At 48.1% G+C, this 12801-nt stretch overlaps 1 protein-coding gene across 8 annotated transcripts in view; it reads right to left on the minus strand.

Moving 5' to 3' along the window:
• Positions 1-3345: 3345 nt before the first annotated feature.
• The window catches only part of FN1 (fibronectin 1), a 53708-nt gene continuing 44252 nt past the window's right edge, over positions 3346-12801 (minus strand). For 4 of the 8 annotated variants that reach the window (XM_080598747.1, XM_080598744.1, XM_080598743.1 and 1 more), the window contains 10 exons: positions 12460-12549; positions 12072-12251; positions 11334-11423; positions 10064-10530; positions 9377-9515; positions 8015-8179; positions 6679-6804; positions 5991-6097; positions 5629-5739; positions 4394-5210 (listed from right to left, as the gene is read on the minus strand). In XM_080598747.1, coding sequence (XP_080454873.1) covers positions 5136-5210; positions 5629-5739; positions 5991-6097; positions 6679-6804; positions 8015-8179; positions 9377-9515; positions 10064-10530; positions 11334-11423; positions 12072-12251; positions 12460-12549 — 1550 coding nt within the window. In that variant the 3' untranslated portion in view covers positions 4394-5135. Of the gene's footprint in view, positions 4330-4393; positions 5211-5628; positions 5740-5990; positions 6098-6678; positions 6805-8014; positions 8180-9376; positions 9516-10063; positions 10531-11333; positions 11424-12071; positions 12252-12459; positions 12550-12801 lie in introns of those variants that run through there. The other 4 variants (XM_080598748.1, XM_080598745.1, XM_080598742.1 and 1 more) reach the window with 2 other exon arrangements.

The following is a 12801-nucleotide window of genomic DNA, read 5'->3' on the forward strand; positions in this document are numbered from 1 at the left end:
AGGGAAGCGGATCCTTTGTGTGAGATAATCTCAGGTTCAGTACTCAGCCCTGCCCTGGATGTGCTCGTGGCTGAGCGGCGGTGTCGGATTGCTGCCTTAGAGGTGAAGAGACTCCTTTCTGCCCATTTGACATGCTTGTTCTCATACGGAGAGTTCAATTCAGAGTTCATGCACAGGCATCTGGGAAGCATCTTGCCTGAAGCTGCTTCCGTTCTCCACTGTGTGCAATTTGCATAAAGCAGATTTGAACTCTGATTAGAAAAACAAAGTGAAAATCTGGAGCACAGTGAGATGAATAAAGTAACAGCCCAGGCACATTTCTGCTGTATCCAATCACTGTAACCATTTCAAAGGGATTTTTTGGTTCCATTTTATAAAATCTGTTCAGTTTTGGCAAGGAGCAAGCTGCAGTTCTGCAATAAACACATCTGTTGTGGCTCTGATCTCAACTGGTACAGAGGAGAAAGTCTGCGTGTGTTTGCCTTGCTCCAGCAAAGGGGCACGGTGGTAGGGGGTGGGCCTGAAGGGGGAAATTCAGGTCCTGCTTCTGGCTCTTGCCCTGCCTGGGCGTGAATTTTGGTTTACCTGGGGTGGAGACCTGTTGTCTTTAGGACCGAGGGCTGTGGAAGAGCTGTCTGTGGGGTGGTCAGAGCCAGGAACAGGCTGCCTGGAGTGGCTGTGGAATGTGGAGATCGCTATTTCCTAAAATCTCGTCGCTGTCACGTGCCATGGGGTCAGACCACCTTTGTGTTTGTCGGGCATCTTCACACACTGATGTCCGCACACCCCTCCGTGCCGCTCCAGCAGTGGAGCAGGGGCTGTGGAGGCAGCTTTGTGCACTGCCGATAGCCTTCCTTACGCTACCTTGTTTTGCTGTTGGGGCGCAGCTGTGCAAATAGAGAGGAGAAAAGTGGAGCCTTCAGCGCAGGCTTGTGTGGGACACGAGCCTGGGCAAGAAAACCCTTTGGGAATTACGTGGGTGCCTTGAGAGCACGTACCGCTTCCCTGCCTTGCTGCCCAGCCGCTCGGCAGGGCATTGAACACAGTGGTGGCCTAACAAAGCCTGTGGGAGCTTAAGTCAGGGTCTCCTTTATTGCTCACCAGCAAACAGTGCAGGCTGCTTTTATCCAGAACTGAGCAACGCCACTTCAGGTACTTCCTGAGGGGTACGAGCAGTTCAGGGATCATCATCCGTGTGCTGGTTTTACCCTGACCTTTCATTCCATCTTCTGTGCATACGTGCGCTCCCCTTGCCCTCCTCCTGTCTCAGGAGTGCCCGGGGCACATCGCTTCTCCTTTCTGATCTCTGTGGAGGATTATTCCCAGGTGGCTGGAGTAGGCAGGACAGAGTAGAGAGGATTCTACTACTGTGGGCCAGATTAAGACAGTAGCCCAAACTAAAAGTGGTGTGTTACTCAATGGCTCGTGTGTTGGCTGTGTTAACCCCAGCCCTGGCCAACCTGACTGCTTTCCACACCACTGCTTCCCGTGGAGTATCAGTGTTAGAGTCGTTGTGGTTTTCGTTAGCTTACGCTTTAAAATTTGGGTTTGGGACTTTTCCACTGTTCTTCCACTCCTCACTTGTCTTTTCTGTCACACTGCTTTGATCACAGCTGGTGTGTACCACGCGTGAGGGTCCCTCAGGAATCCGTTAGCCTGTTCTTCATCCTGATACTCTAAAGCACCAGATAAAACTGGGACTGGTAATAAGCATCTGGCCAGCTCCTGTGCTGATGTGGTCCTGCTTCATTTGCTCCTTCTCTGCTGTCTTTGAGGAGCTGTCTTTTGATGTTGATCAATGGGTACTAATCTTCAGGCGAGATTTCTGCATGAGATGCTAGTAAAGGTCCAACCCAGTGTCTGCCCAGGGTCTGTGCTTTGCTGCTTGGGCTGAGCATGTTTCAATCCTCTACGTGTGCATTTTAAAGGTCTGTAACAGTTCCTTATGAGGTGTGCCGATCCCCTGCTAGTTGAACGAATTACTTCTCCCTTTGATATTTGCAGTGATTAAATCTAACTGCATAGCTCTGCTCAGCATCCATTTTCCATAGCACTTGGAGATAGGTCTGCTCCCTTCGGCTGATGTTTTTTGAAGAGCAGGCTGCTGACAGGCTCTGTTTTGCACCATCACCATACGGTGCCTTGCCCCTGGCAGGTCCCATGGTGGCAGCGAGAACAGCTCCCAGGGGCGTGGAAGTAAGCAGAGGGCAGGGAGGAATCTCTCAGCCTTTGCAGCGAGCAGGAGGGGATTTCTTTTCCCTTCAGCTACTAAGGGGCTCCTCGCTGGAGTGCGGAGTCCTGACTCTGGTTGTCCCATACATGGCGTCACCGTAGCCGAAGCTCTGTGCTAGCTGAGAAGACAACCGGGGAGGTAGGTGTGCCTCCTCCTCCGGAACACAAAGGCCAAGGGCTTAAACACACGGCTGTCAGGGCCTTGGTGCAGAGCTCAGTGTCTGAAAGCTCCCTGCTATCGGGCGGGAGCTCCGTTTGTCCCTACCCAGGCAGCTGACCCTGTCCTGAGCACGGCTTGGGTCGGACGTTGCTTGATCCTGGTGCTCAAGAGGACTTTGGCTATAAACCAACACTGCGCTGTAAGGTCCAGCTGCTGTCCCTTGCTGCTTCCAGCACTACGGGCTGGCTGAAGCAGGGACCCTGCACAATCTTTAGTTCCTTTTGTTGATGATCCTTTCTAGCAGAAAGGAAGTGTGGCTGATGTTTCGGATCTCACACGTCTCTACTGTCTGTGCTGCACTCTGCTAGCGGATATCAAACGTAACCGAAAATAAGAGACTCAGCTGAAGGACAGAATAGCCAGCATTGTGCTTATAAAAGTTAAACAAATTCTATCAGCAATGGGAACCTTCGTGTTTTAAGGCACAGGCTCTCTCTACAGGGAGCTTAGGCCAATGCAGTGTTCAAAGCATTTTATCCCATAATCTTTCCCCTGTTTGTGGTGTTACAAGTGATGTGGCGTTACAGTGAGGAGATCAGATGGACTCCAACTTGAGTTCAACTGAGCAGCTCCTGTCTGCCTGTCCAATGAGTTACTTAATGTCAAAGTGACAAAGTAGGGACCTTTGTAATTGCTCTCTGGTCCAAAATATAGCCCTCCCTCGAGGAGGGCAAATTAACAGAAATCTGGTTTAGCAGGGAGGTATTTTTCTATGTCTGTCTAAGCCATGTTGAGTTTGCTTGTATTTGAGATACTCATTTGGCTCTTGAACACTGCTGGGAGAGAACTGATTTCTGTTGCAATCATTTTACTATTTGCAAATGTTTTCGTTGGTCTATAGATAGCAATCTGAAAGCAACGGCCATGTGGGTTTCTCGTGTCAAGAAGCCAAATTCTATTTTCATGCTGTGCTTTATTCAATCCAGAGAAATCCATTGACTTGAGCAATGCAGTGCTGTCGGAGCCAAGAGAGGAATGTGGCCTGAGGAAGCACGACAAGAACCTTTAATAATGCGCTACATTTGCAAATGTTCTATGGGTTTTTGCAAAGCTGGCAACAAAGGGACTTATTGCTAATTTTGTGCATTGTAATCAAGACTGGCTTTGTTTTTAAAAGGGCTTTTGAGGGAATTTTAATGAGCCCCCCCCAATACCACACTAGACTTGAACAAGCACCGACATAGGTGAGGTCTGGCTCCCAGTTTTTGAGGCTTTCTGCAGAGGTTACTAACTGAAGGGTTTCTGTGACTTCGTTTACAGCAGTGCCTGAGGGCACGCTCAGTTGTAACTAAACAACCTCAGCTCTGGATTTTTATTTGGATTTACCACAATGCAAATGCAGCTACAGTAGCTGAGATTTAAAGGAATGGTGTGATAGACTGTAATATAAACCCTTCAGCTGGTCACAGGTAAGTCATCCTCCACTACAGGGACAAGTAAAGTGTGGTCTTCCCCCATCTTTAGGGCAAGGCTTGGAGCAGGGGCTCAGTGACCCAGCATCAATTTTGACCTGGGGTGAGCATGGCCTCAGCCCTTGTGGCAGCTCAAACCCTTGAGAGCAGTCTTGATTGTAGGTATTTAAGGGTCTGGCTGGACTGAGGCCCATCTCCTTCTCCTCAGTTCTTAGCTAAAGCAGGAATTATTTTATTTTCCCTCCCCCCTTTTCTCTCTCCTCCACCTATTCCCCCAAAGCTGCCCCCTGCAGCATGGCATACATACTCAGAGGCTCTCTGCGCTCTACTGGGACAGGGGGGATGCAGCTGGAAGCCTTTAATTAACAAACTGCTCTACAAATAGTCTCTTCATGCTTCATTGAGATGTTTGCTCCATCTTGTTTCAAGGCACTGTTACTCCAGATCAGAATAATTGTCTTCTTCCTAGATTCCATGGTAGCAAAGAGAATCGCTTAAACTATGTCTGGTTTGTAAATCTTTTTATTAAAAGAGTTGTTTTTTTCTTTTCCACAGTAGTAAAGCTTTGGCACTTACAGTATAAAAATAATCACTGATCATAATTACACCAAATTCCTCTTTGTCAACTGCATACTAAGTGTCTTTAATACATTTTATTCCCATATAAAAACACTTGAAGGTCAGGGGAACAAAACTGATAAATAACAGTATGAGATACAAAGATACAGCTAGGAAAATACTAGGATCAATGAGAAAGAATTAGGACTGTGCATATTTTAAATATCACAGTGATTGGATTTGCTTTTCCTATCTTATTGCTGGCTGCACGCTTATGTGAAAGCAGAAGTGTTTGGTGGACTTTCCTATCTCTAAACTTCAGTAATGTCGTACTCAAATGTTGTTTGCATAGCACAGGAACCTTTGATTTTTACACTCTCCCTCCCCCTTAATATTTTGATCCCCTGCCAATTTGGGTTAGTATCCTCCCCGCCCCGCTTTTTCCTTTAAATTTGAGAATACTGACTGGTATTCAACACTTTGAGCAAAAACAAGACAATTGCTATCATGAGAAAAGTCTGAAACACTCCAAGAGTGGCGCTTGGAGAAGCTGTGAGTTGAGCTTAAGCTGGGAGAATGGCTCCAGAACGAAGGGCCATTCTCAAAAGATGCGGTTTTGCTAGCATCACTCCAGTTTGGATGGTAATGGTGGCAGACAGGTATTTATGCTTTGGTTTGGCTGTCGCCCTTGCCGCAAGAAGTCTTGCTGGATGTTACTTTCCCCGTGGATGTTGTGTGTCTGCCTGTACATCTAGGGGCATGAAACACTCAATGGGGCAGTTGACGTTCTGTCGGGAGGGAAGGAAAGCAGTTAGCGCTCTGTCCTGGGCGGGCAGACACTTGTGGTGGGGGCTGGTTGGTGCCAGCCCGTGCAGCTGTTCCGCTTTGTGAGCATAAAGCAGGAGCTTTACAGCCGCAAGGAGCCAAGGAAACCACTGCGTGCACTACTGCCTCAGCCAGAGCATGCAGGCATCTCCCAGAGCTGCTGAGTGACACTCGAGTCCCGCTGACGCTGTGTGTGGAAGCGTGAGCTCCAGCCCCTGTCCTTTGCTGTGCAGAGTGGTGGTTTGCTTTATCGATAGTTATCACCCGCAAGCACAAAGCTGCACGCTCCTCTCAGCCCCCAGGCCCTGCCCAGACCCCCCCTTCTCTGTGCCACGGACCAGACCCGCAGTAAGGGAGGGCAGAGAAGGAAAGCATACTCACGGTGTTTGTGGCCTGGTGGTATCTCTGTGTGAACTGTGTGTAGGTATGGCCAGCTGAGCCTTCGGGGGCCACCTCCACGCTGGGCCGGCGGCAGTTGTCACAACGCCAGCCCTACGGAACAGAGCGCTGGTAAGACCTCACACACGGGTACAGCTCCACCACCACTGAGGTTATTCCCTTTTTATACCCCACAGTCCCTGAGCCCAAGGCCCTACAAGTGGTTAAGCTCTCCTACTAATTGTTTTTCTTCTTCTATGGGCCTGTTTTGGCCAGACATTGAGAAATCATCTGACCAGAAACCTGACAGCCCTAAGACTGCTCTCCTCACTCCACGCTCGGCGTGCCAAGTCCCTCCTGCTTACCTGCTGTCCTCCGTAACAAGTGCAGGAACAGATGGCCCCGAAGTACTCCTTCTGCCACTGCTCTCCAACTTGGTACATTTTCCCATCATCGTAGCAGGTGGTCTCATCTGTGGAGAAACAGAACTCGGTTGCAGGGCCTGTGCTTGGCTCTGGCAGTAGCAGAGCTCACAACAGGAGCCTCTGGCCAGCACACTCTGACCAGAGGCCCGCTGGCTGGCATGAGGAACATCAGTCATTTCTGTAGCTCCCTAGACACTTTCAACTAGACCGTGAGGGTATTTGCCTGACAGGAGCAATGCTGTTTAATTCATGTTGCTGAATCCAAAGGATCTTTAGGTGACAGGCCCCGCAGAAGTGTCCTGTGTCCCTGATTAGGGCAATCTGTATCACTTAGTGCGGTGACATGTCCCTCGTGTGTGGCTTTGGGGTAAAGGCAGGCAGGCGCTGAGTGTGCTGTGACCTAAACTAAGAGGGTTTTCTTTTTAAGCGTAGAATTTCTTGTGGAGTTTCATGCTTTCAGCTCCTGAGAGAACAGTTTCAATCTGTTCCCAATTCAGCCTCCACAGCCTGGATCTGGTAACACTGATACTCTGCTTGCCACCATGGCAGTACCCAAGAGCATGGGAACAGCCTTGAGATGGGTGCTGAACCTTCCCAAGCTGGTGTTCATTTAACTTAAGTGACTTACGAGGTTCACACTTGAATTCTCCTTTCCCATTTCCAAGGCAGGTGCAGCTCATCATCTGGCCATTCTCCCCCTGCCGGTCCCACTTCTCCCCGATCTTGTAGTTCACACCGTTATCGTGGCACCACTCTGGAGAAGGCAGAGGAACATGAGCAGGCGTTACCCCACGTGCTGCAGTAGCACAGCAGGAGAACGGCTTGATGTTGTCTCAGGAACCAACAGAGGGGCAAGAGAAAGAATCCCTTCAGCTCTTGTGAGTCCTGAGGACAAAATCACCTCCAACAGCCACACATTTAGATTCCTGCAGCTTGTAACTGGTGAGGTCTGTGACATGTGGAAAAGGGGTAGAGCCTCTTTGGAAAAGAGTAAGATGTGACAAAGATTGGTGTTGGAGGGGGTAGGAGAAGAAATTCAAGGTAGGAAGGGAGAGAAAAATATTTTAAGTACTCTTGTGTTTTTGAACAAATACCCCGTAAAACTATCACAAACTGCAAAAGAAAACAAAGGGTAAGGCATGTGTATCAAATGATGAAATATAAATATTAATCCAGTAAAACAAATGTCTCCCCTGCAGTCACTCTGAGTCTACGCAAATTGCAGAAATGCCCTTTTTGCTTAACTTACTCTGCAATTTAAAAGCACAATTTAAATGAATCGGACGTGTTAAACCACCACAGACTTTTGTTCCATTCCCTTGCATGAAATCCAAAACTCTTCCATGTAAGCCGCAGTCCTGCCAAGACTAAACCTTAGACCTGTGGCATTGTCTGCTCCATGGTTTCAAAGAGCCACTGAGAGAAATCAGAGAACTGGTTCTGCAAGATGCTTTGCAAAGGCTGTCTGCGATGCAAAGCAGACTCTGGACTTGCTGTAATACCCACTGAAATCCACACAAGTTCTGTCTGGCCCTCTGCAACATAACTGGGAGGTGAAAATTCAACCAGAGTTTACTATTCAAAGCTGTCTTCTTAAATAGCTACTCAGATATTGTCATTTAGGCACCTTGTCTATCTCACATTTATTTACCTGTTGCCTAGATATACCTGGAAAGGGTAGGAAAAATAACAAAAACATTTAACTTTAGTGGAAAAAGTCATCATATACCAATACCATATTGATTGCTGCTGATGCAATAAATAGCAATGCTACACAAGTTGCACAGCTGAGAAATAATCAGAGTTTTCCATCACCGCTAATGATGCAAAACACTGATTTGGTTTAAAAACTGAGGAGCCTGTGTTCATTTGCGTCATATTTGGATCAGACTGGCTGTCAAACATGCCCTTAGAGCTCAGGGGGGTTAGGGACAGGGAGGGGTAGTCAGAAGCCAGCTACTCACTAGAAGAATCGCATCTGAAATGACCACTGCCAAAGCCTAAGCACTGGCACCAGAGTTTAAAGCCAGTTTCAGATAACCGCTCCCATTCCTCGCCAATGGAATAGAAGGAGCCGGTGAAAGTATCGTAGCAGGTGTCGTCAGCTGGCTGGTTGAGTCCTTCAGACACTGGAAGGGAAAGAAAAGAAACAGGCATCATACACAGCAATAGGAACTAATGAAAGACAGAACGATTTTCACTGAATATGTGCATTTTTTTCCTTAAAACATCCTGGTAGTAATGGAACTACCCCATGGGCACACGCCTGATGACTCTGTCAGCGGTTCAGACTCCCTGCGATTTATTTTCCATTTGCATGTGTCAGAGCAGTTGAATGAGAAAAAAAGCTGACGTGAAGGCTATTTTCATTTTGATTTGCCAAGTTTCAAGCAAGTGTGAGATTTTGCATTTGCTGCTGAGGAGCAGCAATCTGACTTAGCCTGTATACGAGAAATGTGCTGTGAGATGCTGGGGACAAAGGCAGGAGGGTGGTGGCTGCATGGGCGCTTTTTGGAGGCATTTCAGACCCTAGCTCATGGTGGGGTGGGGGAGTGGAATGAGACCTTACAGCCATGCTGTTGGAGAGACGAATTTCCTGCCTTCTTTTTTGACCTCAAAATACACAGGATGAAATGGAGGGAGAGAAAAAACAGTCGCTGATCGTATCCCTGCACTGGTAAAAGCAAAGCCCAGGTCCTGCAGGGTGCGTGTGGGCTCTGGGCTTTCCAGCTGTGGCAAGTGCTGCCTCTGCCCACAAGTACTTGTGGTTGGTCACGAGGCTGCTAAGTGCAGCCTGTCTGTGCTTCATCAGCATCTCTGCAGGCAGCCTTCCCCGCTGCTGGACCTTCAGGACAGCCTCGTGGTGCTGCTGGGCAGCCAGCACAGAGGCAGTGGCAAATGACTGACAGAGCACTTAGGCTGGCCACCGGCATCTTCCCACGAGCACGCTGTGTTATTGTGACTGCAAGTCCTCCCTCCTGGGCAGGAATCTGCACCACCGGCATGATCCCTGACTTCCTCGGAGAGCTGCAAATGCCAGATCTCTTGCCTTTTCTCTCCAGCACAGACCCTTGAGGAATGCATGGAGCCTCAGGGCACATTCTCCATAATTAGACAACTGATCAAAACAGCTGTGGTCACACAATCAGTGGGGCAGCTATCCAAAACCAGCACACCTTACAAATTTCTTGTCCCAGTACCCCGCTGGCAAAGGTTCCTTTCAGACCTGTTCTTGAGCCTGGGCACCAGGTACTCGCTTCTTTGATCAAAGAAAGTGAGACAGGTGCAGCAAAGGCTCACCTCGACTCCGCAGAGCTTTCACTTACCAGTGTTGCCAACCGTGACTACCTCCTCCAGCACCTTTTGTCTCCGGTGATCTTTCAGGGCTTCCACTATGATGTTGTAGGTGGCCCCTCTCGTAAGGCCGGTGAGCGTAGCACTGGAGGAAGTGCCAGGGACCCTGAACTGCAACAACGGCAATGGCACGTCACCAAAAAGGAAAGAGTGGTTACTCCTCAGGTGCCACCCCACTCACAAAGACATGGTGCTTAGATTGACTTGTGCTCTATACTGTGATGCAGCCAGCTCGTTCCCCTCAGACACCGAGACCTTCAAACACCACTGAGTTGATTACTCTGGGCTGTGGTTTGTGATGGGTAAGTTATCACCGTTTCAGGGAGACAGATATGGAGGGGGAGAAAGGAGACTGGCTAAGCGAGTCTTTGGCTTGGAGGAGCAGAGCCTGAGTCTTTGAAACTCTAGAGCAAAATCCCAGTTGTCTCCCTGACTACCCCTTTCCCTGGTGAAACGTTGGTACTGACAGCACTTCAAGGGCTTTGCTTTGGCCATTTTATCCTGTAGCCTCGCTGTGAATGAGAAGCATTTATCCTTCCTGCCCCCAGCTGCATTAATAAGACTAAGCCAACCCTCCCTGCCACCCCTTTAACACAGCAAAAGGCTGGAGGCCCAAGAGCGAGTCCAGCACCATCCCTGTGCTCAGGCAGTTCGCTTACCTGCAAAGTGTCCTCGTCCTGGCTGACGGGCTGACATGAGATGATGTACTCAGTGCTCTCCAGCAACGGCCTCCAAGAGATGGTGGTCTGAGAAAGAGCCTCCTGCCCCGTGGTGTCATTGCGCCTGGGCCCACGGGAGTGAGGGTAGGAAGGTTCGACTATGATAGGCACTTGGTACCCGGGGATTTCGATGGCTTCGTCCACGTTCGGCGGCTGCCGTCTCGACCCCGGCCTGAGGGGAGTTGCTGTGGTGGGTACAGGCCGCCTGTAGCCGTGCTCCTCAAAGAAGACTTGCTGCCCCTGGTGTCCTATTGTCTGTGGGTGCCCTGAAGTGCCTGGAAGTTGGATACCATTTCCATTGTCATACCTATTGTTTGTGAGGTAGGGGGTCCCCTCGTCAATGGAAGGTACGTCGAGAATGTCGGGCTGGTTGGGGTGTGGTCTGGTAATCAACGTGGGAAGCTCATCTAGCCAAAGAAAGGTTAGAAGCCATAAAGCAAAGCACGGCAAATTAACAGTGGTAAATCAAACAGCTGGAGCGGATGCTGTACACTGCTCCAAGCAGATTAGCAGTCATCCCAAGATACAACACACTTTTTATGATCTCATTGTGATTACTGAAGGTAATGATTTCTCTATATATTTATATGGCATATAAATATATTTATTTCATACATGAGCATAAGAAGTGTGTTGGTATGAATTTTTCATACAGCAGAGCAACAGTTTTGAACACTGCATCCCAAAGAAGCCACCAATGCTCAAATTGAGATGTAATTACAACAGATATTCTGAGGTTATCAATTAACAAAACCACTGGTGTGCAGTAAGAAACTAGCCCCTAGATGGCATTTGGATATCTACAGGGTATTTTTGCAATCTCAAACTGTGGAGGGGGTGAAGAGAGAAATGCAATGGGCAGTAAGTCGATTCTACCTTTGATGGCATAATAAGCTAGAAGGAAATGAATATTAACCTTAAGTTAATTATGGATTAAGTACCCAGGCCAGAATCAAGCACCAAGCATGTTGATTTGTTCTTGGTGTTCAACATAGCCAAACGTCATTTGTGTAACTTAGGAATCTCACCTCCTGCATCCTAGAAAGAAAATCCCTCCTTACAAAGCCTATTTGACTCAAAAAAGAATGGCTAAATGGTGTGAACAGGATATTTTACATACTATTGCTATTTCGTTCTTGAGTTGGTGTTCCCCAAGAAGGGGACATCATCTCCTGTTAGCACACAACAACAACCTAGAGCTTTGTTTTACCTGTCCTTTTTCTGCCAATCAGCGGTTCACTCTTTTGATTGTTCTTCACAGCAATGATGTAGATGATGTATTCAGTTCCTGGTTCCAAACCTGGAGAGGGAGAAAAGAAAATTTTATATTTAAAGAGGGGAGGGGGGGGAAGGCCAAATAATAAAATGTGATGGTCAGCTAAGAGAAAGACAACTTTGTTCTGTTGTTACAGTTTCTAATGAGAGACAGTGGTTTTATGGACATGCCTGTCCTATAAACACAATACATGTCTCTACTCAGACCAGCTATCAGATCTAACAATACACAGATGTTTCCTTCCCCCGCTGCCACAACTGTTATGCACTCAAGCGAAAGAGCCCATGATTCTGGCACTCCGTCAGTCACGCATTCTGAAGACTCATGTTTTGTGTCTGCAGCATCTGCAATCCCAGCTGACACGGTCAGATTTCAGTTTGTTCTGAGGAGCAGGGGGCTGGACTCTTTGTACTGCCCCAGAAAGCACGCAGGAACAAAGCTGGGATTTTCCTGCACAGGGATGGAGGGAATTCCTTAGTGCTTTCTGTACAGTGATGTCCTTTGCTGTGGCTACTCAGCTGCACGAGCTGGTGGTATATTTACACCTGGTAAGAGGGCAAGGGGTGTTGAGAGGATGGAGTTAAACAGCTCCCAGCTACTAGTAAAAGAAAAGCAACTCTTAAGCTCAAGTGCTTGAAGTGAGGAGCTTCCAAACAAAGCAGAGACACGTACCAGTAATAGTAGCCTCGGTGGTGCTGGGCCGAGGGCGAGGCAGAAGCTCCTTGGGTGGTGAGCCAGGTTTCTCGTACCTGATGATATAGCCTGTGATCTTGGCTCGGGGAGGCTGCCAGGTAGCCAGGAGGGAGTTGCTTGTGGTTGTAAGGAAGCGCAGGTTGGAAGGAGCATCGATAGCTAGGTGAAAACAAAAGGAAACAAGTCAAGTGCAGGAAAGGCGAGCAGCTTTACCCAGACTCTATCTTCTGAGACCCTTTTCAAACTCAGAAATAACACATGTTGCTGTGAGTCATAACGTTATATGTGGTCAGATATGCACAACTTCTGCCCGCCCACAGGTGATCACTGTATGAACATGAGCAGAGAAGTCAGGCAATGTCATTACCAGTGGACGCATCAATCACTACCGGGGAGCTGCGTGCATTCTCGTTCAGAGTGTAAAGGTAGATCTTGTAGTCAGTGCCAGGTTGCAAGCCTGAAATGAAGTTGAAAGAAACATTAGCTTTTCTTGCTAAAACAGTAAGTATATTACAAAAGGCAGCCCCAGTTGTTAGTGTGGAGAACCTTCAGCAGTGTTTTCTATCTGTTTTAACACTAATCTGAGGAAGCCATTTAAAAGAGGCAGCAGAACATCTTTCAACAACTTCTTGGAGGCTGGTCTTAATGACTCAGATATTTTTTTCGCACCTTTTTTTCCTGTATTATTCCCGTCAAGGAAATTCTGCTA

Source organism: Anser brachyrhynchus (assembly GCF_964034855.1).
Source record: "Anser brachyrhynchus genome assembly, chromosome: 7".
Lineage (NCBI taxonomy): Eukaryota > Metazoa > Chordata > Aves > Anseriformes > Anatidae > Anser > Anser brachyrhynchus.